General features: G+C 44.9%; 1 protein-coding gene across 1 annotated transcript; it reads right to left on the bottom strand.

Annotated features, from left to right (window-relative positions):
- Window positions 1-16,181: 16,181 nt before the first annotated feature.
- On the bottom strand, window positions 16,182-21,324 carry LOC146351312 (transcription cofactor HES-6-like). The gene is made up of 4 exons (XM_084847052.1): window positions 21,062-21,324; window positions 20,792-20,878; window positions 20,585-20,666; window positions 16,182-19,089 (listed from the first exon to the last, which is right to left on the bottom strand). The coding sequence occupies exons 1-4, from the start codon at window positions 21,140-21,142 to the stop codon at window positions 18,644-18,646; spliced, it is 696 nt and encodes a 231-aa protein (XP_084703178.1). The 5' UTR covers window positions 21,143-21,324; the 3' UTR covers window positions 16,182-18,643.
- Window positions 21,325-22,448: the final 1,124 nt, after the last annotated feature.

Raw genomic sequence — 22,448 nt, 5'->3', positions numbered from 1 at the left:
TCTTCTACAGAATCTAACATGTGTTAGCATAGGCTAGCCAGTCATATAAAAAGTGAAAGAGAACATGGGTTGTATCCAATGTTAGTCCTACTTAGTGTAGACACACTGAAATGAATGGGACTTAAGTTAGATGAACACTGGATACAACCCACTATAATTGGTCTCAGGGCATGGTCTGAAGGCACAAGAGGCAGCCACCTTGCTGAAGCTAAGCAGGTCTGAATCCGGTCAGTGCTTGGAGGGGGCACCACCATCTGGGAACCACATGTAGCCACCTTGAGCTCCACGATGGAAAAAAGGTGGGACATAAATGTAATAAATAAATAAGAATAATGAACTGACAGAAGGAGGCAATTACAGAAACAGAAAATTAATACTTGGTATGCTTTCTTCTTTGTCTGATTGGAGTCTTCCTGTGCTCGTGCTTATGTAGCCAAACTGCACCATCCAAGCAAGAGAGCAAGGTATCATCAGATTCCAGGTAACCCCAAAGTGCAGAAATAAATTAAAAAATGTATAGGAAAAACACCTTAAAGAGAACTCCAAAAACAACCCCATAAGGACTCAATGCCATGGAATGCTGACAAGTCAGGGGTGTGTGGGGGTGGCGACCAAGTGGGAGGAGGAATGGTGTGGAGTGGCAGGAAAGGGAGGAAGAGATGCACGGATATAAAAAGGAGAGAACTAACTGTCTAATTGTCTGGCTCACAGCTTTTTAGTTATCTACTGTACTTTTAAACTGCCCAATAACTTAGAAGCTATTTTAAAATGATCCCATGGGTGGAAGTAGCTGGAATTGAGCACAAATGGAGGGAGGAAACCCCAAATAATTCAGTGAGGACTGAGCATGCTCGGTGGGCATGGAGTGCTGGTTGACTGTTGCAGCAGGGAGGTAAACCGGGGGGAGGGGGGGGATGAAATGGAGTGGCTGGAACGCTGAGCAGAGAGATGCTCCAGACTGGAAGGTGTCATTGCAGGGCCCTGCTTATTCTTGCTAATAATTAAACTACGTATGGATATCTTAAAATTCGATAAGAAAATATGGCAGACTGTTTCTGCCATATTTCCAAGTCTGAAATTAGAACATTCACAAGCAGAACCTGCAACAAAAGGTTGCCGTGTATCCTCTCTTTATATCAGCAATGCTCCTTTACTGAGTTTCAGCCAACCATGTCCTGCTCCGGAATATATAATTCCATTTGCCCTGGTTTTCTGGTTCACTGCCCCACAACTAATACTCAACATTCTGTGGCTACTGAGCTTGCTCAGTCCTCATTAAGCTGTGGTGAGGGGGTCGAGGGCTCCTTAGGTTTTGTTTTGCTGTTGTTTTAGATCCTGTGTACTTCTGCAAACTTTAGGGTTGCCCCAAACATGCTGATACCTCCCCTTGTTTCTTGGTGGCCCTGTTTTGGTTTGAATCCTGCCAGCACTTACCACCTGAGTTTGTTATTAGAGGGACTGATGGAAAGTGGTGAACTAGATCCTGGCAAATAATCATTGCAAGGCTGGCAAATGGGCTGTGTGGTGTCATGTATTGCAAAATATTTCTGAGGGTGTATTCTTAGTGTTTCCTCCTAAAACACATTTTCTTCCAACTTCAAACTGAGTTTTCTTGCCCACCTGCCTGTTTTAAACTAGCTTGTATTTCAGCAACACAGCTTGTGATTGATGCTGGGAGGAACATTGATTGCTGTAATGATATGTGAATACAGGGCAGATGGCTTCATTTGGCAAGGTCCAGATTTTCCATTCTGGAAGTGGCTGCAGGAAACCAGACTGCAAAATTAATTGCTGCTCCTGTTTTACTTGTGCTGACTCTCAAACGTGGGGCTGGGGGAGGAAACCCACATAGTTTGTGTTTGTATAAAACATTGTTTAAAAAAAAAAATCGTGCGAGGAGAGGAAAGTAACATCTTAGGCACAGACCACTGTGATAAAATAATGAGCAGTTCATGATGTGTTGTAACTTCCACTAATTTCCGTGAGGTTTGTGCATAATCAGTGGATTATGCCTTCTATCTCCCTTTATTTTTAGTCTAGAAGGAAAATAAAAGGCAGACTAAGGAAATTAGTTTTGCATTAGTAAACACATTTGTTTACATGGGACTCTACACACTCAGAGCTGCTGCTAGAAATGGCATGCAAAATCCCATTTTAGTTTGTTTTAAATACATTATTTGGTAATGCTACAAACTGGTGAAAAATGTAGCATAAAGAGGATGCTGAGACTTTCCCAAAAGCAGCAGCTGGAGCTGTGTATGTGGCAGTCGCTTTCTGAGACGGTTTTGTTCCGTCTCTATTATCTCATTCTCTACTGCTTGCTGGTATTGTGTGCTGAAGGCCGTATGTCCCATCTGCTCTGCATAGACATTCTATTGGCAAGGAGTGGGGCGGCTCCTTGGGCCTGCTGTTGATTCCTGATCCTGCCCCGGGCAGAAATCCAAACTTTACTGAAACTCCACCTTCCACTTAGCAATAAAAGAGGAAGCGTTTGATTTTAGTGGTTAAAGCTGCAAGGTTTCTAGGGTGTGTTAGATGCTACCGTTAAAGAGTTTTGTTATTACAAAGCCAAGAACACACAAGCATCTTCTACATACGTTAAAAGTCTTTGGGCAACTCTATCTGAGATCAGAAACGATGCATTACATAAGGGAATATGGCAGGCAATTTCATTTCCAACTCCAAATGACACTAGTTAAATGGGTCCTGGATAAGGTGAGTTTCTTCTCACACATTTTTAGACTGTATTTTTACGCAGTGGCTTCTGATATATTCTAAGCCTCTTGGGAGTGCATTAGAAATAATTCCAAATGCATTCTAAAAACAGAATACCCTGCCACACATCTACTGCAGGCTGTGCTGTTTACTTCTTTGATGGTGGTTATGCAATACAATCTCCTGCATGTCTACCGAGAAGTAAGTCCCACTTATTTCAATGGAATTTACTCTTGGGTAAGTGTGGCATAGGACTGCAGCCCTAGCATTTTGTTGAACTGCACAAGTAAGTCTACAGTTTTGTTCAGATGTGCCTAGGGCTAGTTTAAATTTTTGTTATTTATATCCAACCTTTCTTCCATCATGGAACATGGGATTCCTAGGTGGCCTCCCCTCCTAGCACTGACCAGACTCAGACCTGCTTAGCTTCAGCAAGGTGGCTGCTTCATGTGCCTTCAGATCATGTAATGCCTGGGACCATATTACACAAGGTAAACCCAGGTCTGCCACCAAGTCAGCCAGTTCTGGCTCTCTGTCAGCTGTGCCTGTACAATCCATGTGTTTCCAAGGATAACATAATTCATGAAGTGGTTTAGGGGGAAAGGCTATCTCAGTGGTAGAGCACGTGTGTAGTGTTCAAAAAGTCCCAGGTTCAGTTCCAGGGAGGCATCTCCAAGGTGGGCTAGAAAAGACTCCTGTCTAAAACCCTGGCAAGCCACTGCAAGAATTGTGCAGACAATCCTGAACTAGCAGACACAGACCAGGTTTCTGGCTCAGCATAAGGCAGCTTCCTACGAACATTACTTTCTTATCACAGTTCTGTTAACTATGCACTAGATGAACAGTGGAGGCTGTTGGCTCCGATGTCAGTGGGGCGGTGAATCCACTCTAGGTTTCAGTCAAAACCAGTCAGAATTCGAAAGGAGCTAACCAAGTGCAAAACCCCTTGGATAGCTCCTTTAGAGTTCTGACTGGTTCTGACTGAAACCTGGAGTGGAAACACTGCCCCACTGACATCGGAGCCAACAGCCTCCACTATAGATGAAAAATGCTATTGCCTATAAAAATCTCATACCATAACAGCTTATTTGCAGCACACTCTTACACTGATGCAGAGAGAGAGGAGTGGGGGGTGGGGAGAGATCCTTGATCAGAAATTGTTCACAAATCTCTCCTAATACATGTCCAAAGGGGTACTGAAAGAGAAAATAATGTTGGATCTCGTACTCAGTAGGGGAAGTGTATGGTTCTTTTGTACTGAACTTAATTCAAACATCACTTTCCTCCTTGGGCGATCAGGACTTGCCGAGCTGACAGCGCTAATATTTGGGGAATCCAAATTCTAATCATGGACCAATCAGCACACATAGCTAGCTGCATCATGTGGCAGCATCCAGTGGTGTCATTCTGCAAACTCAAATCATGCTAGTGGAGCTCTGCTGAATCGTTCTGCTGCACAAGCGGATGCCCATTACACTTGCGCAGCCAGTTGTGCAACAACTAAAGATATGCTTGCGCAAATGATTGTGCAACAACTAAAAGTTGCGTTTGCGCAAGCATGGCTGCACAAGCAACTGTGCATTATGCTTGTGCAACCCGTTGCACAGGAGTTATGCACAATGGGTTGCACAAACATAATGCACAACTGCTAGCACAACCATGCTTGTGCAATCATAGCTGTAGTTGGATTCCTCTTTTGCACATAGTTCAGATCCTAGTTTCTGCAAGCACAACATCATTTGCATTAACGGAATGGTACAGTTGGATTCTGCCCCTAGGTTCCAAGCTTGGGATGCCTGACTGGGTAAAAAAGAACAAAGAGTCCTGTGGTGCCTTAAAGATCAACACAAGTATTATGGCATAAGCTTTTGTGGACTAGAGTCCATTTCATCAGATGCACCGTAAGATCTCAGTTGTTTTTGCTATAACAGACTGGCATGGCTACTCCTCTAGGAAGTTTTAGGATTAGAGTATTTCTTCTCCATTTATTTCACTTCCAGGTAAGAGTACAATCCTATGCACTCACTTGGGAAGAAGTCCTATTAACCACAGTGGAACTTACTTCTAAGTAAATATACACAGGATCAGGTTGTAAGTGTGCTTAGGACCACAGCCAACATCAGTTACATGTAAAAATTATTATTTTGTGAAAACAGTTACACAAGTCAATGTTTTCTTACATTTAGTTGAACACAAATGCCCAATACCACAACTTTTAGAGGTTCCAAATGTTCAAATACTTCCTTGCTAGAACTCATTGACCCAGTCTACATATAACAGCAGCAAATTGTTGGTTAACGTTGTTTAGCCCACAATTACCCTATAATTACCCTAGAGGTTTGGAAGTCATCATGATCAGCCCAATTAGAGGTTGAATATTCAAAATGGCTGCAGAACATGCCCAGCACACATTGCAGCAAATGTGGTTAATTAACCCATGATATGCCACCATTACATGCAAATGGGCCCAGGATATAAACTTGCATGTTGTTCAGTCGTTAAGTCGTGCTCGACTCTTTGTGACCCCATGGACCATAGCACGCCAGGCCTTCCTGTCCTCCGCTCTCACCCGGAGTGCTCAAGTTCATATAAACTTGCATACATAGCCTTAAATGTACACATGAATGTTTGCAGGCTGTGTTCTAAGTTTCCATTTCTGGTCCTTTCTCCTTTTTTGTATATCAAATTGTTCTGAGACTCTACGGTAATTATATTTTAATATGCAAAATTGTATGATATAAACATGTTGAACAAAATTAGCCTAGTGTAAAAGATGGATTGAATACCTTTCCACACACATACATGCACGTGTACACACACACACACACACACACACGTTATAGATCCTTGGGACAAAACCTTTCTTTAAAACATCACAAAGTTACTTGTCCATTATTTGTATCAAAAATAATTTCTGCTAATGGGTTTGTTGCAACAAAATGGTTACAACTGTCAGTCAGATTGGAGAACTGCAGGCAGCAGTCTTTGGCATCGTTACTTATGAGTAAATCTACTTCAGGTTGGCATCAATTGTCCTGAGCCCTACAGGATTTGCTGGTTTTGTCACCTAATTTAGGCTGCACAGAGCCTGTGAACTTTATGGTGTTAACTTTTGCTCCATTAGGCTGACAGCAGCATATTTACAGGTAAGAGTCTTTGTTGGATGCAGCTGAGAGGTCACATAATCAAAGGATCCAAATGCTCAGGAAGTCATTGAACAATCATGTTACGTGTAGCCTTTGAAGGATTCTAGACCGGGAGGGACTCAGTAATGAAACCCAGACATAGCTGTCCTTTAAAATGCAATATACAACCAGCCATGTGTCTGAACGTTGTATACTTTAGAGGCAGTCTGTTATAATGGAAACGCTTGATTAAAAAGTGTGCTTTAAAAGATTAATACAGGCTTTCAAAAGAAGCATTAACCAGTAACTAATTTTGATTAAGACTTTTAATATTGTGTATGTTTTAATAAATTGCAAGAAAGATAGCTACTCCCATCACAGAAGAAAATATTTTGAGCTACAGTGTGGGTTTTATTGAAATTTGCCAGTGAGTCACAATAATCTGTCCTATTTGAACACCAATGGAAGAGAGACAATCTGAAAAGTCAAACTATTTTGGAAATTCATATCTACAGATGCAGTAAGTAAAAATAGAAATAACTTGATAAAGTGTTTCCCTCTTGACATGTTACATTATACCAGTACCTATGACATTTCCAAAATACACCAGTACCTATGACATATCCAAAATACTCTGACTTTTTTTCATAGGTCCATCATTGTTCTGTAAATATATTAAAATGTTTCTGGCAAAACGGTGCAGGCTGCAGTAAAGCAAAACCACACCTCCTACCCTTTTAAAGGGTAATATGTGACTCTTTCCCCTAATGCTGCTTTAGCTGTTGAACTTCTGCCTGTGAAAAGGACAGAAAACCTGGTGTGGGAAAAGAGATGGCAACTCATAAGGACATCCAAGCAAAACAAATGAGAGTGAATGAAAGATAGATGGCATGAGCTAGTGCCAATGGAAACTGAAGGCCATTTTTTTAGCACATTTGCTAACAACCAACTTGTTAGAAAGGGATGACAGGACCAGGACAGGCTGGTGGCTACTATATCAGTGGGGTGGTGAATCTGCTTTGGGTTTCGGTCGAAACCAGCAAGAACTCTAAAGGAGCTATCCAAGGTGCTTCCACACCTTGGATAGCTCCTTTAGAGTTCTAACTGGTTCCGACTGAAACCCAAAGCGGATTCCCCACCCCACTGATATCGTAGCCACCAGCCTCCACTGACTGGGCCACATAAACCCTCTGAGCTACTGAAAGAGTTAATCTCACTAGTGCAATTTACTTTGCTTCCCCTCCTGCGCATGCACGCATGCGCGCACACGCACACCATTCTCTGACCCCAGCAAATTGAGAATCACTTTGGCAGTCTGCAGAAGTCTGGAATTCAGAGGCCACTGCTGTGGGCAGAATAAGAACAGCAATACAGGCAAGCCCTTCACCAGTGGATTTTAGTTCTTTGAAGCACATTTGTGTAGCAAAGCTGCTGGAGAAAGCATAATATTGGTAAAACTGGTTTCCCATACTTCCCCTCATCCTGAAAGGAATGAACCAAATGCACCAGGCCAACTGCTTAGTTGGAAAGATATCTTCAAGCAATCGACTCCTGGAAGGTTACCTTGCGGCACCATCTTTTGTTTCTTGAAAGATTTCCTATCTTTTGGTTAAAATGAGAGTAGACACATTGAAATCAGTGGGACTTCTGTTGATTTCAATGGGTCTCCTCTAAGTAGGACTAAACCTGGATCCACCTCTTTGTAATTTACTAGTAACTGAGTCTGCAGCTGGTATTATGAGGAAAAAGATGGAGACTTTGAAGTATTTCACAAGACAACCCCGTGACTCCCACAAAATTTAACCAAACCATATCATAGAATCATATCATAGAATAGTAGGGCTGGAAGGGGCCTATAAGACCATCAAGTCCAACCCCCTCTTCAGTGCAGGAATCCAAGTCAAAGCATCCCTGACAGATGGCTGTCCAGCCTCATCTTGAATGCCTCCAGCGTGGGACAGCCCACCACCTCCCTAGGTAACTGGTTCCGTTGTTGTATTTCTCTAACACTCAGGAAATTTTTCCTGATGTTCAGCCGGAATCTGGCTTCCTGTAACTTGAGCCCATTATTCCATGTCCTGCACTCTGGGATGATCGAGAAAAGATCCTGTCCTTAGTTTCTGTGACAACCTTTCAAGTACTTGAAGAGAGATAGCGGGGCGGGGGGGGGGGTCTGTAAGCATGATGGAGACTTTATGGCACAAAGGTATATGGGCATTATGGCACCATACAGCCTTCCCCAACCTGATGCTTTCCAGCTATAAGAACCATAAGAAGAGCCATGCTGGAATAGACCAACGGTCCACCTAGTCCAGCATTCTGTTCACACAGTGGCCAACCAGCTCCCCTCAGGAGAACCACAAGCAGGACATGAGTGCAACAGCACCCTCCCACCCGTGTTCCCCAGCAACTGGTGTACATAGGCATACTGCCTCTGATACTGGAGGTAGCATATAGCCATCGATAGCCTTTTCCTCCAGAAATTTGTCTCTAACCCCCTTTTAGAGCCATCCAAACTTGTGTCTATCGCTACATCTTATGGTACTGAATCCCATCATTTAAGTATGTGCTGTGTGAAGAAGTACTTCCTTTTATCTGTCCTGAATCTCCCACCAATCAGCTTCATGGGATGACCCCGGGTTCTAGTATTATGAGAGAGAGAGAAAATGTCTCCCTATGCACTTCCTCCACACCATGAATAATGTTGTACACCTCTTTCATGTCTCCTCTTACTCCTCTTTTCTCCAAGCAAAACAATCCCAGCTATTGTACCTTCCCTCAGAGGGGAGTTGCTCCAGCCACTTGCTCATTTTAGTTGCCCCTTGATCATGTGCTGGGCAACAGCTCCTATAATCCCCATCCAGCGTCGGATTTGTAGTCAAACACATCTGGAGGGCACCGGGTTAGGCAAGGCTAACCCAAATTATGTTCAAGCAGCCATTCATTTTCTGTTCAGTTCATATATAAACTTTAAATATATAGATATAAGCAACTGGGCTCCACTCATTTCACAGTCTTAAAAAGAGGACACCTAAGGCAATCCGGGGCGCCAAACCTCTTAACAGTCCAGGGACTGGATTCCACCTTAGAGATGCTCTCGGCAGCCATATTCCAGTGGTGGCAGGGCCCAAAGCAAATGGGGCAGGGGCAGGCAACCAAAACATCAGCACATATTAGTTTAAAGCTCTTACCGCCAGGCACTAAGCCTTAGGAGAGGCGTTTCAATGTTTTAGAATGGAGCAGGGCAGGGTGGGGACTGCATGAAAGCCAAGAAGCCACCAAATGATTGGTGGTTGGGGGAAAGGGGGCAGGGCCAAGGAAAAGGGAATGGCCTTCTAGGGAAGCCTGGAGAGCTGAATTTGGCCCCTGGGTCTGAGGTCCTGTACCCCTGGTTTACATAAAAAAGGAGGAAAGCAGAAAATCCTGTCTTTGCAGAGAAATTAAAATTGGCCCATGTGGCACAGCTCAAGTGGCTGTGTTTGCAGGAAGGGGAGTGTTTTAAAAATATGGGTATTTGATAGATCAACGTGGAGCAAGGAACAGATCATGACGGGGTCTCCCTCTGAATCAAGTACTGATGAGCCTATCCAATTCCCGGCTAAGCCAGGGCCATCTCCTTCCTGCAGTTTTTGAGGAATGTTCCCAACTGCTCTTGGAAGACCCTCCCTCTCACTCATTGGAGGCGGATGGGTCCGATGTCAGTGGGGCAATGAATCCACTCAAGGTTGCAATCAGAACCAGTCAGAACCCTAAAGGAACTATCCAAGGTGCGCCTTGGATTTACTGCCCCACTGACATCAGAGCCATCAGCCTCCACTGCTCTCTCTCGCTCTCCCCCCCCCCCCCCGTAGTCTGAATGTGACGAGGCGATAGAATTCCCACAGCTCAAAGTCCTGGCCCTTCTGCCCAAGTGGCTGGGCTTTCTCTGTGCAGGAATATTGGCCCTATCATGAGGTAAACTTTATACCTCATTTTCTCACTGTTGGATGTAAAACCATTTTTTAAAAGCACCCCTCCCCTATTTTTTTTAGACTTTCTTAAGGGAAGTTCAAATTAACATCACACATGGAAGGGGGATCAGGGTCAAGCCCATCTGCCTTGCCCACTTGCCACCGATGTGCCAGCCACATGTTCGGTGAGTGCATGGGGGCCTCATGCACCTACCAACATTTGTGCATACAGTTCCTCCATGCGAGTGGGAAGGAAGCCTGATTGGCCCAGGACTGCCCCACATACAGAAGAACCTCTTGTGCTTATAATATCGGTATGGGCATAGGGCCCTTCCTCATGTTCACTGAACGCATGGCCTGAACATACACCAGGAGGGGGCAGGGCTAACCTGGATGGCCCCAGAGCTCCCACACTTTAAACATGGGCATGGGCTCATCTTTCCCTTATCCCCACCCCTTTAGTCATCAGCGCAAAATTCAGCATTTTGGATTGCTTGGAAATATCTTAACTGCTTGAAGTACTACTAATTGCCTACTTTCTTTTAGGGAAGGTGTGCCAAGAATCTCAATTTCAGACTTTTGTAGCAAGCAGCATAGCTTGAGCTATGTGTGTACCAACATTCAGCCTCTTAGCTAGTATAAAAACAGCCTAAGTATTTAGGATACACTTTAGCCCTATGTAGGCTTCCCAAGAATAAATGTGGGCATCAACTTCGTATTTGGGGGCAGGGCTGCCATGCATGGCCCCTCCACACTTTATGGCATAGGGTGTGGAGGGGGCATGGGGATGTTTATGGGAGCTCCACCCCTATAGACCCCCACCCTCAAACTTCCTGTGCTGAGCAGGAAGGCCTGAAGGGGATTCTTAGCATGTTTGGCTGAACGTGCTTAGAATCCTCCATACGATGCAGACCTCAGTGCAGGGCTCCCAATCTCAGGCAAGATTTTAGGTGCGTTCAGCCAAACGTGATTAGAAATCACCCCCACCCCATTCAGACCTTCCTGTTCTACAAGGAAGATCGACAGTGGAGCCTGCAGGGATAGGGATCTGGGGGACAGGGCGGGCTGGCATGCCTGACTCCCTGCCCACTTTCTGCCCACACACACATTCTTTGAACACTCGCCTAAGGCTTCCGCTTGCCCTCTTTGGAGAATATAAACATTCCAATTTTCAGACATTTCCAGTAATGGGGGTGTTGGGCCCACCAGCAAAGTCCAAGTTGCTCGAGTTTGTGCTACGGATGAGTTAAGGAAGCACTGCCACATGCCATACCCACTGATGCAGATGAAGGGGAAAGCTCACATTGCCCTCTCTCTTCGTAACGTAACTGTAGCAGTAGAGTAGTACAGCCTTGTATTTAAGCACCTGCCAGGCAGCCACAGGCAACGAGGGATTGCACAAGGCAAGTGAGTGGGCTGACGGAGAAGGGACTAGGTGCTCCATCCTTTCTCTGCATCCAGCACAGAATCCAGGCTGGCAGATCCATCTCCTCTATGCCCAACATAGAAATGCAGCCGGCGGCTGGGGGAGGGTCGGAGCTGCTGGGGTTAGGGAACCTGTGGCCCTCTGGATGGTGCTGTTGGACTCCAACTCCCATTATACCTGACCATTGCCCATGCTGGCTGGGGCTGATGGGAGTTGTCCTCCAATATCTGGAGGGCCACAGGTTCCCCCTCCCTGCTCCTCCGCCAACTCCCAGGGGGCTAGCAATGGATTTCTTCTGCAGGCTAGCAAATTTTGTGGGCTTATTTACAAGGCTGGTGTCGTTATCTTTCTTAGGAGCAGCTAAATGTCACAGAATGAGCTACTTTTCGAGTTTCATAAAACTCTCCCTCAGACTAGAGCTTGAACAAAAGTGTGAGAGGGGAGAGATTGCTGGTAAAGGGCATACTGGAGGACTCTGCTGTAGCATGTGACAGTCCAGTGGAGGCTGGTGGCTCTGATGTCACTGGAGTGGTGAATCCACTCCGGGTTTCAGTCAGAACCCAGTTTTGCACCTTGGATAGCTCCTTTAGAGTTCTGACTGAAACCCTGAGTGGATCCACTGCCCCACTGACATCGGAGCCACCAGCCTCCACTGCGACAGTCTTAAGGTGGTGATTCAGGGCGCTCCTTGTACACCAATGCTGAATACAGATGTTCTTCCCTCCAGCAGAAGGTACAGGTTTTTCTGCTGCGGCTTCCCTCCCTGCCTTCGGTCATCTACTGTCACAAATTCCTGGCTTTGACATGAGTATGGATTTTTGCCTCCCCCCCCCCCCAATCCTTACTTTGGGCAGGCTTTGAGCTTTTAAAAATTTTCTACAAGCACCCAGTGGGCTTTATCCAGACTTAGTCACTGAAGTCCCACTGATTTCAGTTTGTCTACCCAAAGTATGCCTATGTCTGGATCCAACCCAACATGCTGCCGGGCGTACAGCCTCAGAGGATCCTGTCTCCCTAAACGTTCATAGACAGGAGAATTTCACCAAATCCTTCAGCATTTTCTCCAATGACTTGTCTTCCAGCCCTGTTCTAAATATTCTTGCAATATTTAACACATTTGGTGATTTTTCCTATCCTGAGCTGAAAACAGTTCTCCAAACGGGTTCTTGCCAGTCTTACATGGATACTACATTATGAGCAATCCAGAGAAAGTACTGCCTATCTTAAGTCTTATTAAAACTAATAAGACAATTTATCATTGAAGTTTTATCATTCATGTCAGTGAGGTTTTACTGAACCAGACTGTATCCACTTGCATTCTGTGCATAGTAGGTCGCACACCTACAGCTTTCTTGAATGTTTGGCCTTTTAGCCCCCTTTTCTTGTGTGTGTGTGTGTGTGTGTGTGTGTGTACACACACACACACACACACATACACATACATACACACACACACACGTAATAACTAGGTAACTACAGCCTGCAAGCATTTTACTGAAACATACTGTCATCAGGATTATGTGAATCAATGCATAAATAGTCCTGCCTGAAAGGTGAAGGCAGAGGAGGATGACCATTTGGTCTCTTATACTTATCCACCTAGGGCACAATCCTACGCGTGTTTAGACAGAAAAAAGTCCTACAACTCCTAGCATGGCTGGCTGGGGCATGCTGGGAGTTGTACGACTTTTTTCCGTCTAAACATGCGTAGGATTGTGCCCTTAATCTCTAATTTTTCCCCGAGTCTTGTCCCTGCTTAGTTAGTTAACAATTAAGTGGACCATATTTAACAAGATCAGGTATAAGGCAAGTACTACTCCCTCCCATTGGCATTCTGCTCTTAAGTAGCAACAAGCTTTCCTTTTAGACTCTTTTTAATAGATCCAAGTTATTTAACTAGGGGCATCACTGGTCACTTCCACTGGGGTACTGCTAATGATTCCAGTGGTTTCCAACTGCATATCAAACAAATATCATCCTTGTTACACCATAAGCGGGTGTTTCTTCTTTACAATCGAGTACAGTAACAGCCCAGCTAGGATCTTGCTATTACTTTTAAATTACAAAGAATAAAGGCGGTGTCTATGTAGGGGCGTGAGGAGAAGGGGAAAAAAGCATTAGCTCTCTTTTCAGTGTAACTGCTGGAAACCACATTCCCCCCCCCCCCCTGGAAATGCTCACCTCTTCCTGCCTTTATCAGGGAAGTGTCAGATCTCACACTTCTGCAGTAAGGTACAGAAATGCAAATTTTTTGAAAGCCGGTAACACCTAATCAGAGGATGTAAACTTTCTGTGAACCTAATTTGTGGATTTTTTAAAAACCCTAACATTGTTCAAATGCTTTTTGACACTTTAATTGTACATTTATACATTAGCCAATTTAAAAAATATATACAGAAAAAAACTGAAGATGGTTCACTACCTGCTCTTTTGAAAGACAGAAATACTTCAGCTTGTTTAGCCTCCTGTTTATAACCCCCCTGCATGTCTACAGAAGTAGACAAAAACAGAAAGATGAATTTCATACCTCAGAATAATAGATCCTGAAACACCTTTCAGTGACACACTCATATTCTGGCATCAGACAAACTTCCCTTTTGTTTAGGGTTGATCCCAAGCTAGACTACTATTTCTTGTGTCTGTTGTTAGTAGTAGTTGTGGGGCTATTTCACTAAAATGGAACTAAAAACACAACATCCTCCATCCCCTATTTATGATTCGAAATAAAAATAACTATTCATCAGCACTATGGCTAGACAAGTTGCCTCATCTACTTCAGAGTAAACCTGACTGAATTTGGGACCCTACCTTTTATAAGACAGTAAGACACGGGATATTTGCTCTAAAATCACTACTAGCTATCAGCTTCAAACAAGTGCTCAAAGAGTAGAAACAGTCCCCAGCTATATTGAAATATGTTGGTTATCACCCCATCATGGTGTTGATGTCGCTGATTTTTTTCCCTGGGCCCCACCATCCTGTGGATAGAAACCTACCAGTCTTACTTGGACATCCTTATCTTATCCTCAGTTAGCTAGTCTTTCACCCTACAAATTCCTGTTTTGCATATCCAGCAGTATGTACCAGCCTTCCCCATCCTGGTATCTTCCAGATGTTTTGGATTACAATCCCCAGCATTCCTGACCATTGGCCATGCTGACTGGGGCTGATGAGAGTTGGGAGTCCAAAACATCTAGAGGGCATCAGGTTGAGGAAGATTGGTATACCCCCAACACACACCCTTACTTCAGCCTCGTACACTTGCGCACACACACACACACACACCTGATTTTAGAGTAGCCACACTGCTGACCAAACACCATCGTAGTTCAACCCATGACAGAGAACAGAAGAATCTTTCCAGATCCAAATTATTTTTATGCCAACCAGGATAAAGGAACAGTATCACAGATACAGCTCCTATCGCTTAGGTGCAACTGTAGGGTTTCCACCTCTGTCTGGAAGACCTGCTTTGCCTTCACCCACTAAACAGGCAGAAATTGAAGAGGTTCAACTTCCCCCATCATTTGTTCAGGGAAATGTTTCACCAGCTGAATGTGGCGTATAGCCATGAAAGATTTAGAACTTCACCCCACACCCCACCCCAAATGGCCCTGAACTGGGTTGTGCCATGACCATCTGTTATATTAATTTCCTATTACTGTAGAAAATAGAAGCAGCAAACAAGTTCTCTGCAAATGTTTTACAGAGCTATCTATAAATAAGGGTAATTAAGGGTTTGTATAGAAAACATATTAGATGCTTCCTTCATAAAGGACTCTCTAGAACTGGATTTGTTATAGCATCTTGGAGCCATTCTATGTATTGCACAGCATGAGGTGGCAGACGTCTGGGGCGGTTTTTTCCCCCAAGTTAAAAAAAAGGTGTTACACATAGTAAACAAGGAGAATGATAAACATGCCCCTCGTTTACTAGGTGGAAGATTTTAATATGAACGAGTATTGTGAAACGTTACAGCCCACAATTCTGCCATCATCCATGTACTGTGTAACAAAAAAAAAATAAGCCCTTGAAGCTGTGTGAATCACACAAGGCAGCTATCCATCTGCCAAAGACTCTAGAGCTTTAGTAAAGCAGACATGAACTATATAGATGAACTGTACTGCTGCCTTACTGAGGTTTGTGACCAGAATATGGTTCTTTGGGGAGGAGGCCTTTTTCCCCAGGGAAGCCCCAAAAGACAGATGGGCAAAGCTACCCAAGCAATTATTAACATGACAAATTATTGTACTGAGGATTGACAGTCAGGACCAGGTCAGACCAAGACCTCCAAAACTTTTGGTCTGTGGCTGGACAGCACACTGCCCTTCACATTGGGTGGGGTCTGGTAGCTGCCTCTAGCCACTCAGCCACAATTCACAGGGATGTAGGAAACAGCCAACAAGAAAAGACTCGGATCATCTATAGGGTGAGAATGTTCATAGTTTACTGTGGAGGACAAGGGCGGGGCTGGGTACTGTCCGCTGCTCAGTGGTCTGGAAGGGAGTCCAACAGGCCAGAGACCCAAATGTGAGGAAGCAGCTGATGACACAATGTATGTGCTGATTTTTTACACAGCTGTGGTCCCTTCACACACAAAAGACGTGGGCAAAGAGGCTGTTTGATGCAAAAAGAACGCAGATAATTGGGGTGAACTGAAATCTTCTGCAGAAGGCTGAGCTGAGGAAGTCAGGAATACAGCTACTGTTTTTCAGGACACCTATTCATGCACGACGTATTCCTACTGAAACTCATCATGCCTCCATTGCATGTACACACCACTTAAACTTACTAACATTCCTGCGCCACCCTACCCTAGAAACCTCATTATATACACCTACCTGGATCCTATACACAGCCTCTTCCCACTCCATGTCTAGGCTGAAGTAACTGAACTCTCACAGCAACTTGTTCCTGGCCTTCCCTTTCAATAGTACCAATGGAGCCACAAAGTACACATTAGTAAGATCTCGGTTTTGAATATTTATTGGCCTACAGCCACCAAAATACACAAAGTTGTTTAGACACACCAAGTTCCATTCCCAGTTTGAGGAAACTGGCCTTGAAGGGCTGGGGCCAAAGTTAGAATATTATAAGGGAGAAAATTCCACATCACACACACACACACACACACACCCCAGATCTCTTTGTATCTCAACGATTATGCAATATGAGACACCCTAGTGTCTTCTATATTTATATAGAAGTTTTATGTCACATCACATTTATAAAATATTATCAGGGTCATATTTAAAGCTTTAAGCTGGAGAACATCTATTTTTTCACAAGTGAAGAATGTGTTGGGTCAAATAAGCCAATAATTCATGTTGAATTGACCTTTTAGTTACTTTTTGAGATGCGGCTATTCCTTATGGATAAAAAATTGAGGTCATCTATTCGGTGGAGAATAGGACCCACCAACTCCTGCTCTATTCTTCTAATGAGGGACATACCTACAGTACTAAAGCCCTTTGTTCTTCTTACTCAAGCACTGCCTTGAAATAAATAAAAATACACTGAAATCCCACCCATGTTTTGTGCCTTAAGGAACAGCCTATTTTACTTCAGTGGGACTTACTCATGCTAGTATGATTACAAGCTACTTCCCTTATCCCACATTCTCTCTCAAAGGCATTATGTATTGGGTGTTATTGCCACTTGAACTGTCCATATACTATTACTTCGTTTACACATCAAAACACTCGCCCATCTACTCTAAAAGCAGAGAGGTCTTTACAAGGCAGCTTACCCCTTCATGGAGGAAAAAGGGGGAGGGAGAGTGTGGGCTTTCCTTCTAGTTCAAAGGTAGGTGAGAATTTATAGCACAGTCAGAGAGAAACAACTCTTATGACAGGCTTTGAATTAAGAACCTCCACATCAGATGGCTTAAAGGTTAGTTAAAAAGCACACGTCTACCAATAAATGTTGTTTCCACTTTTATTATTCCACATGGTTAACAAAAAGGAAGATTACATAGCTAGCCCCCATCTTACTTTCACCCCTCCCTTTCTGCTATGTTGGGACACTTTTGTGTGTGAAGTTTACAGCATAGGTCTATGTTACAATGACAGCTCTGTGGAAAGATAACAGCACAAACAGCTCACACATCTCCCCCCCCACACACACACACACAAAATGAAGGCCTGTTTTATATGGAGAAAGGCTGAAGCTGCAGCAGATCACAGAAGAGCTTTCAAGCTTTCTAATCAATGGCATGTTATATAATGTTTTCTGTGCAACCAGGAAAGTGTTCACACTGTTTAAACCCTCATTAAGACCTTTGTTATTTTTAAGGCTGCATTCTATGCATTTCCTTAGGAGCAAGCTCCACTCAGCCCAGAAAGACCTGATTCCAAGAGAATATACATAGGATCAGGCTGCACAATTGCAGGGTGTTGTTTTTGTTAAAGCCTTAGTAATGGCAAATTAAGTAACAACTTCTAAAATCTGGAAGTCACATAATCAAACCCAGGAATTTAGTGCGCTAAAATCAAGACTAGCCCAAGAATCCTGAAACAAATGAAACATTCCAGCTCTCCATACTTGAACAGACAAGTTCAGTACAAGAATTAAGTGCTTAATTACCAATGTTTGCACTCAAGGATACATATTTCTTAATCACTAACATGAAACTGAATTTCTAGAGCAGAAGTGTCACACCCCAAAATACATGCAATCATTGGTGAATTTTGTTTATTTTTTTAAAGATTAAAATAAACATTTGACAAGCTAATATACACACCACAATAAATTCAAATGTGCTAGAAGATGTGCACAAGACACGTTTCTAAAAGGCACCCTGCCACCAATATTTTAAATGCTCACCTAATTCCAGTCGGGCTTCTAGTTTTCTCTTCCTTCACTGAAGGAGAGATCCTAGTCCACTAAACTTAATAAGAGACTAGCCTTAGCAATCCCTTTCAGGGATTTTTTAATTCTATCACTAAAACATTTGAAGTTGTGCATAAATGCTCAACTTCATACCTTTCATTGGATTAAACCACCAAGTTATTGAATGCACAAGGGCTTTTTCCTAACTGAAAAAAGGTAGTGATATCTAGGCCGCTTATAAGGGCCAAAAAAGGAAACAAACAGATAAGTTGCAAAAACACTGCTGTGCATCAACAAAAGAGCTCTGCTTGCACACACTTTCATCCTATTTACCCCACACCCCTAATAAAAATAAACCAAGACTTACAAAACCCATCTCTCACATTCACAGATGAAATGTTAACTCATTCAGCTATTTAGCCTGTCAGGATTTGACAGTGTCAGAGTGCCATCTGTATGGTCCTGAAATACAGTTAATATCACGACACAAATGCACCATCTGAAATCCTCACCGTCTATACTCCAATGGCTAGAAGAACACAGTGCTCAAGTATTCTCCCTATTAGGTAGATCTTCGTTGGTTCCTGTGCAGTTTATTACCAAGGTCTCCACATAGATTTGGAAAGGCTGGAGGAAGGCACATTTTGCGTCCTAGACCTGTCCAGTCCATCCAAAGAGATGTGGCTTTGCTCAGCCTCCGTGTCTTCCAGATCAGAGCAAATCTCTTCACTGGAGGAAGGTGAAGGAAGAGGTGATGCGGGACTGGGCAGGCTTAAAGCTCCAGGCGGTACCCCAGACATTTGGGAGAGCCCATCACTGCTAGGCCACTGGCTGATGGAGGGGTCTGATAAGACATCCACAATCAGGTCCTGGAAGCTGCCTTCGTTCAGGGGCATCGACTCCAGAAGGTGGTTCAAGAGCTCTGCGGCGATGGTTGAATCAATCCCAGGGCAGTTGGAGACGAACGTGTGAACTTCATGCATGCACTGGATGTACCCAGCTGCAAAGCGCTCACTGGCCTCTCGCTGCAGTTTGTCACCATCTGGGACCACACAGGCACACAAGGAAACAAGCAGGGCAAGAGTCACAAAACATCCACTTCGGCTCTCCGCACCAGTACTGTACCTACCAGTGGAGGCTGGTGGCTCCCATGTCAGTGGAGCAATGAATCCACTCTACATTTCAGTCAGAACTCTAAAGGAGCTATCCAAGGTGTGCAGGTACCTTGGATATTGGATAGCTCCTTTAGAGTTCTGACTGGTTCTGACTGAAATCCAGAGCGGATTCACCACCCCACAGACACTGGAGCCACCAGCCTCCACTGGTACCTACATGACTCTACTCTCTTCATCTTCTTAGGCTGGCTGAATACTGAACTAGAACTATATTTTCTCCCAGTCATACCCCTCAACTCCAAACTTTAAAATGAGTTCCAGCTCTAAGGAGCAAGCAGCCAATATACCTCAAAACATGCTGGGGAAACCACTGTTATTTCTCAGGAGAAGCGTCCGTCTTTATGCAACAACATCAGTGTGGCTTTTTAAAGAACAGGGCGGGAGGTCTCTTAGATAAGGCTTGCTTTCTAGGATACTCTAAGTGCTTTCACTCTTAAATGAAAGCAAGGATATGATTTGAAGTTGAATAAATAAATAAATTTGAACTGAGCTGGTTCATGTAGTTTAATCACAAGTATAATTCTCAACTCAAGCAACTGCAGAACTGCTGAAATGTGGGGTGAGCCAGGACAACTTTCAGTGGATGCACCTGGTCACAAACACAGCTCAGCCTAGGTATTGTTACACCAAATGAAACAAAGGCCATCACACCAGTTAAGTTAGGAGAAGTGTCCTGCTCATTTGGAACAAAACAGAAAAGATACCAGTAGCCATTAGGAAAGGCACCTGGGAAAGGCTTAAGAACAAAAACACCAAATGAAATCAGAGCAGTGAGGGATGCTAACTTTTGTCCCCAAACAGCAATGATTTTGCGTTAAATGTTGTGACTATATAAGGAAGGGGAAAGAAATAATCGAGTGATACTGCCTCAATGAAGACAGGGAGGAAAGGGTAAAAAAATGAAATAACGAATTACAAGAGAATGTGAGAGCCATTATTTTTGTTCTCAGCCTTCAGAGAGAGAGAGAGAGAGCACAGAAAATAGTTTACTCCTGAAAAGGCAGAAAGAACAATACAGGGCTGAAACGCTTTACTAGTTGAATTAGCCTGTGTGTAAACTACTACTGCTTGTAAGCACAGAATAATAACACTTAGTAATACTCAGCTGCTAGTAACTGCCAGCACCATCTGCCTGTGTTTTGAGAGAAATAATCCAAGCAGCCCCTCCTGCTGTCTGTAGCTTGTTCTCCGGTTCCCAGACCAATTTTTTCTGCCTGAGAATCCCCTTTAACTATCCCGCCGCCCCTAAGAAGCGCCCGGTACTCCTCGACTGTGCGACAAAACAGCCAGATCCGAGGCACAGAACGGGATGAGGTGGAAGGGGAGAGGTGCCGGGCTAGGTGCCCGGGGGAGGGCACTCACCTAGCGATCTGCTCTGCAGAATGCCTTGCACCCGCTTGACCGTCAGCTCCAGCACTTCGGCGTTCTCCATCTTCGTCTGGAACTAGCAGCGACCAAGAGACAGCGGAGCGCGAGAGCGTCAATTCTAACCAGCCCGCCCCCGCGTCCCCCCCCCGTCCCACCGCTGCCTCCCCCCGTCCCACGAAAAACCTTCGCCAGCCAAGTTACCTCGGTGTCCGCCAAGATCAGCCTCAGCTCCTGCAGGCTCTCGTTGATCCGCGCCCGCCGCTTCTTCTCCACGAGCGGCTTTCTCGCCTGGCAAGGGGACGGGGGGGGGGGGGAGAAAAAGGAAGGAAGGGCGTAACTCGGGACCGCTGCATGCGTGTGCGTGTGCATGCACGCCGTCATGCACGCTTTTCGCGGCGGCAGGCCTCCCCTCAGCCCCCGCTCCCTATCCCCGGTCTGCTCCCGTTGCATCGCTCCAGCCGGACCGCTCACCTTCCGGTCTCCTCTGGCCTCGAAGAAATCCTCGTCGTCCCGGCTTGATCGGCTCTTGCTGGGCCGAAAGGACGGAGCCATGGTCGAAGGGGGGCGATGCAGCAGAAGCAGGAGGAAGAAGGGGACGGGAAAGCCGAGCGGGGCTGCCGGGAGGGGTGGGCGGGGAGTGGGCGGCGGAGGAGGCGCGGAAGCGGCAGGGAAATAGTGCAAAAAAAAAGGACTAGCGCTGCCCGGAGCAGCCTCGAGCCCGCTCCCCCGCCCCCTCCGCGAGCCGCCGCCCCAGCCGTCTTTATAGCCTCTGATTTGCATGTCAATGAGCCGATTGGACGCGGTGCGCCGAAAGGAAGCCCGAACGTTGGCAGAAACCACCAATACGAGACGGGCGCTTTGTCTGTCCGGGAACATTCGGAGCCGCTTCCCTGGTCGTAGTAACAGGAGCAGCGGCGGCGGCGCGGCGGAGAGAAGAGAAGAGAAGAGAAGAGAAGAGAAGAGAAGAGAAGTCGGGCCGGGAGGCAGGCAGGCAGGGACCGCCGCACAATGAGCATCAGTATAATGGGGACTGGCATGCGCGTCTGCTTTACGTTATTGCTATTATTATTCGCTTGCCGGCTCGAACGCGACTGCGGACTTCTCAAATTTACAGTTGCGTCGATGGTACGAAGGAGGGCAATGAGTGGGCGGTGGCTCCAATTTCGGCGGGGCTGTACATTCATTCCAAGTTTCAGTCAGAACCAGCCAGAACTCTGAAGGAGCTGTCCAATGCCCTGAACTCATTTTGGGGATCGAGTTCAGCACCTTGGATAGCTCCTTTAGAGTTTTGACTGAAACCCAGAATGGATGCGTTGCCCCACCGAAATCGGACCCACCAGCCTTCAAAGATATTAAGAATTGTTGAGGGGGTGCAATGAGGCCGGGAAATCTGAGCAACAGCAGTCATTCTAGTAATATATCATCTCATATTATTAGACTTCCTAGTTGGTGGTCGATCCAACTTTTGGCAAGATTGTCTGGCCAGTATAAAACTTTCTGTTTTGAAAAACAGCCACAGGCAACTAAACTGTGTGTGCCTCCTACATATACACTTTGAGACCTGGAAAGTTTGCTTATATAACCGAGAGAAAGAGCTGAATCTTCAGAGCATAGCAGGCTCAGCAGCCATGTAAATGTTCTGTGCCCTGTAGTTTCTGAGCCATATTTTTGCTGTCAGGTATTGTTTGTTTTACATACAAGTAGTGCCTATCTGCATCTAACCTTGAAAAAGTTTTGTCAACATTACAGACAAATATTTGACTTTCCATTTACGTCCCTCCCTCCTTCTTAATAATTACTTGTCTGTTTAAAAGAAAGAAAAGGAATATCCTGTCATGGAAAAATGTGGAATGGAAGG

This window comes from Heloderma suspectum, chromosome 3 (assembly GCF_057233095.1).
Source record: "Heloderma suspectum isolate Gila_16-S chromosome 3, 16-S_ref, whole genome shotgun sequence".
In the NCBI taxonomy this organism is placed as follows: Eukaryota; Metazoa; Chordata; class Lepidosauria; order Squamata; family Helodermatidae; genus Heloderma; species Heloderma suspectum.
Note: the sequence above shows the minus strand (reverse complement) of the source record. Positions and strands in the feature narration are given on the sequence as shown.

Excerpts from the sequence above, each read along its gene's own strand:
- LOC146351312 (XM_084847052.1), bottom strand. The coding sequence starts at position 21,142 with ATGGCTCCGTCCTTTCGGCCCAGCAAGAGCCGATCAAGCCGGGACGAC. Across the intron at positions 20,667-20,791 it reads TGATCTTGGCGGACACCGAG|TTCCAGACGAAGATGGAGAA; the intron begins GTAACTTGGCTG and ends GGTCGCTGCTAG. Across the intron at positions 19,090-20,584 it reads TCTGCAGAGCAGATCGCTAG|ATGGTGACAAACTGCAGCGA; the intron begins GTGAGTGCCCTC and ends GTGTGGTCCCAG.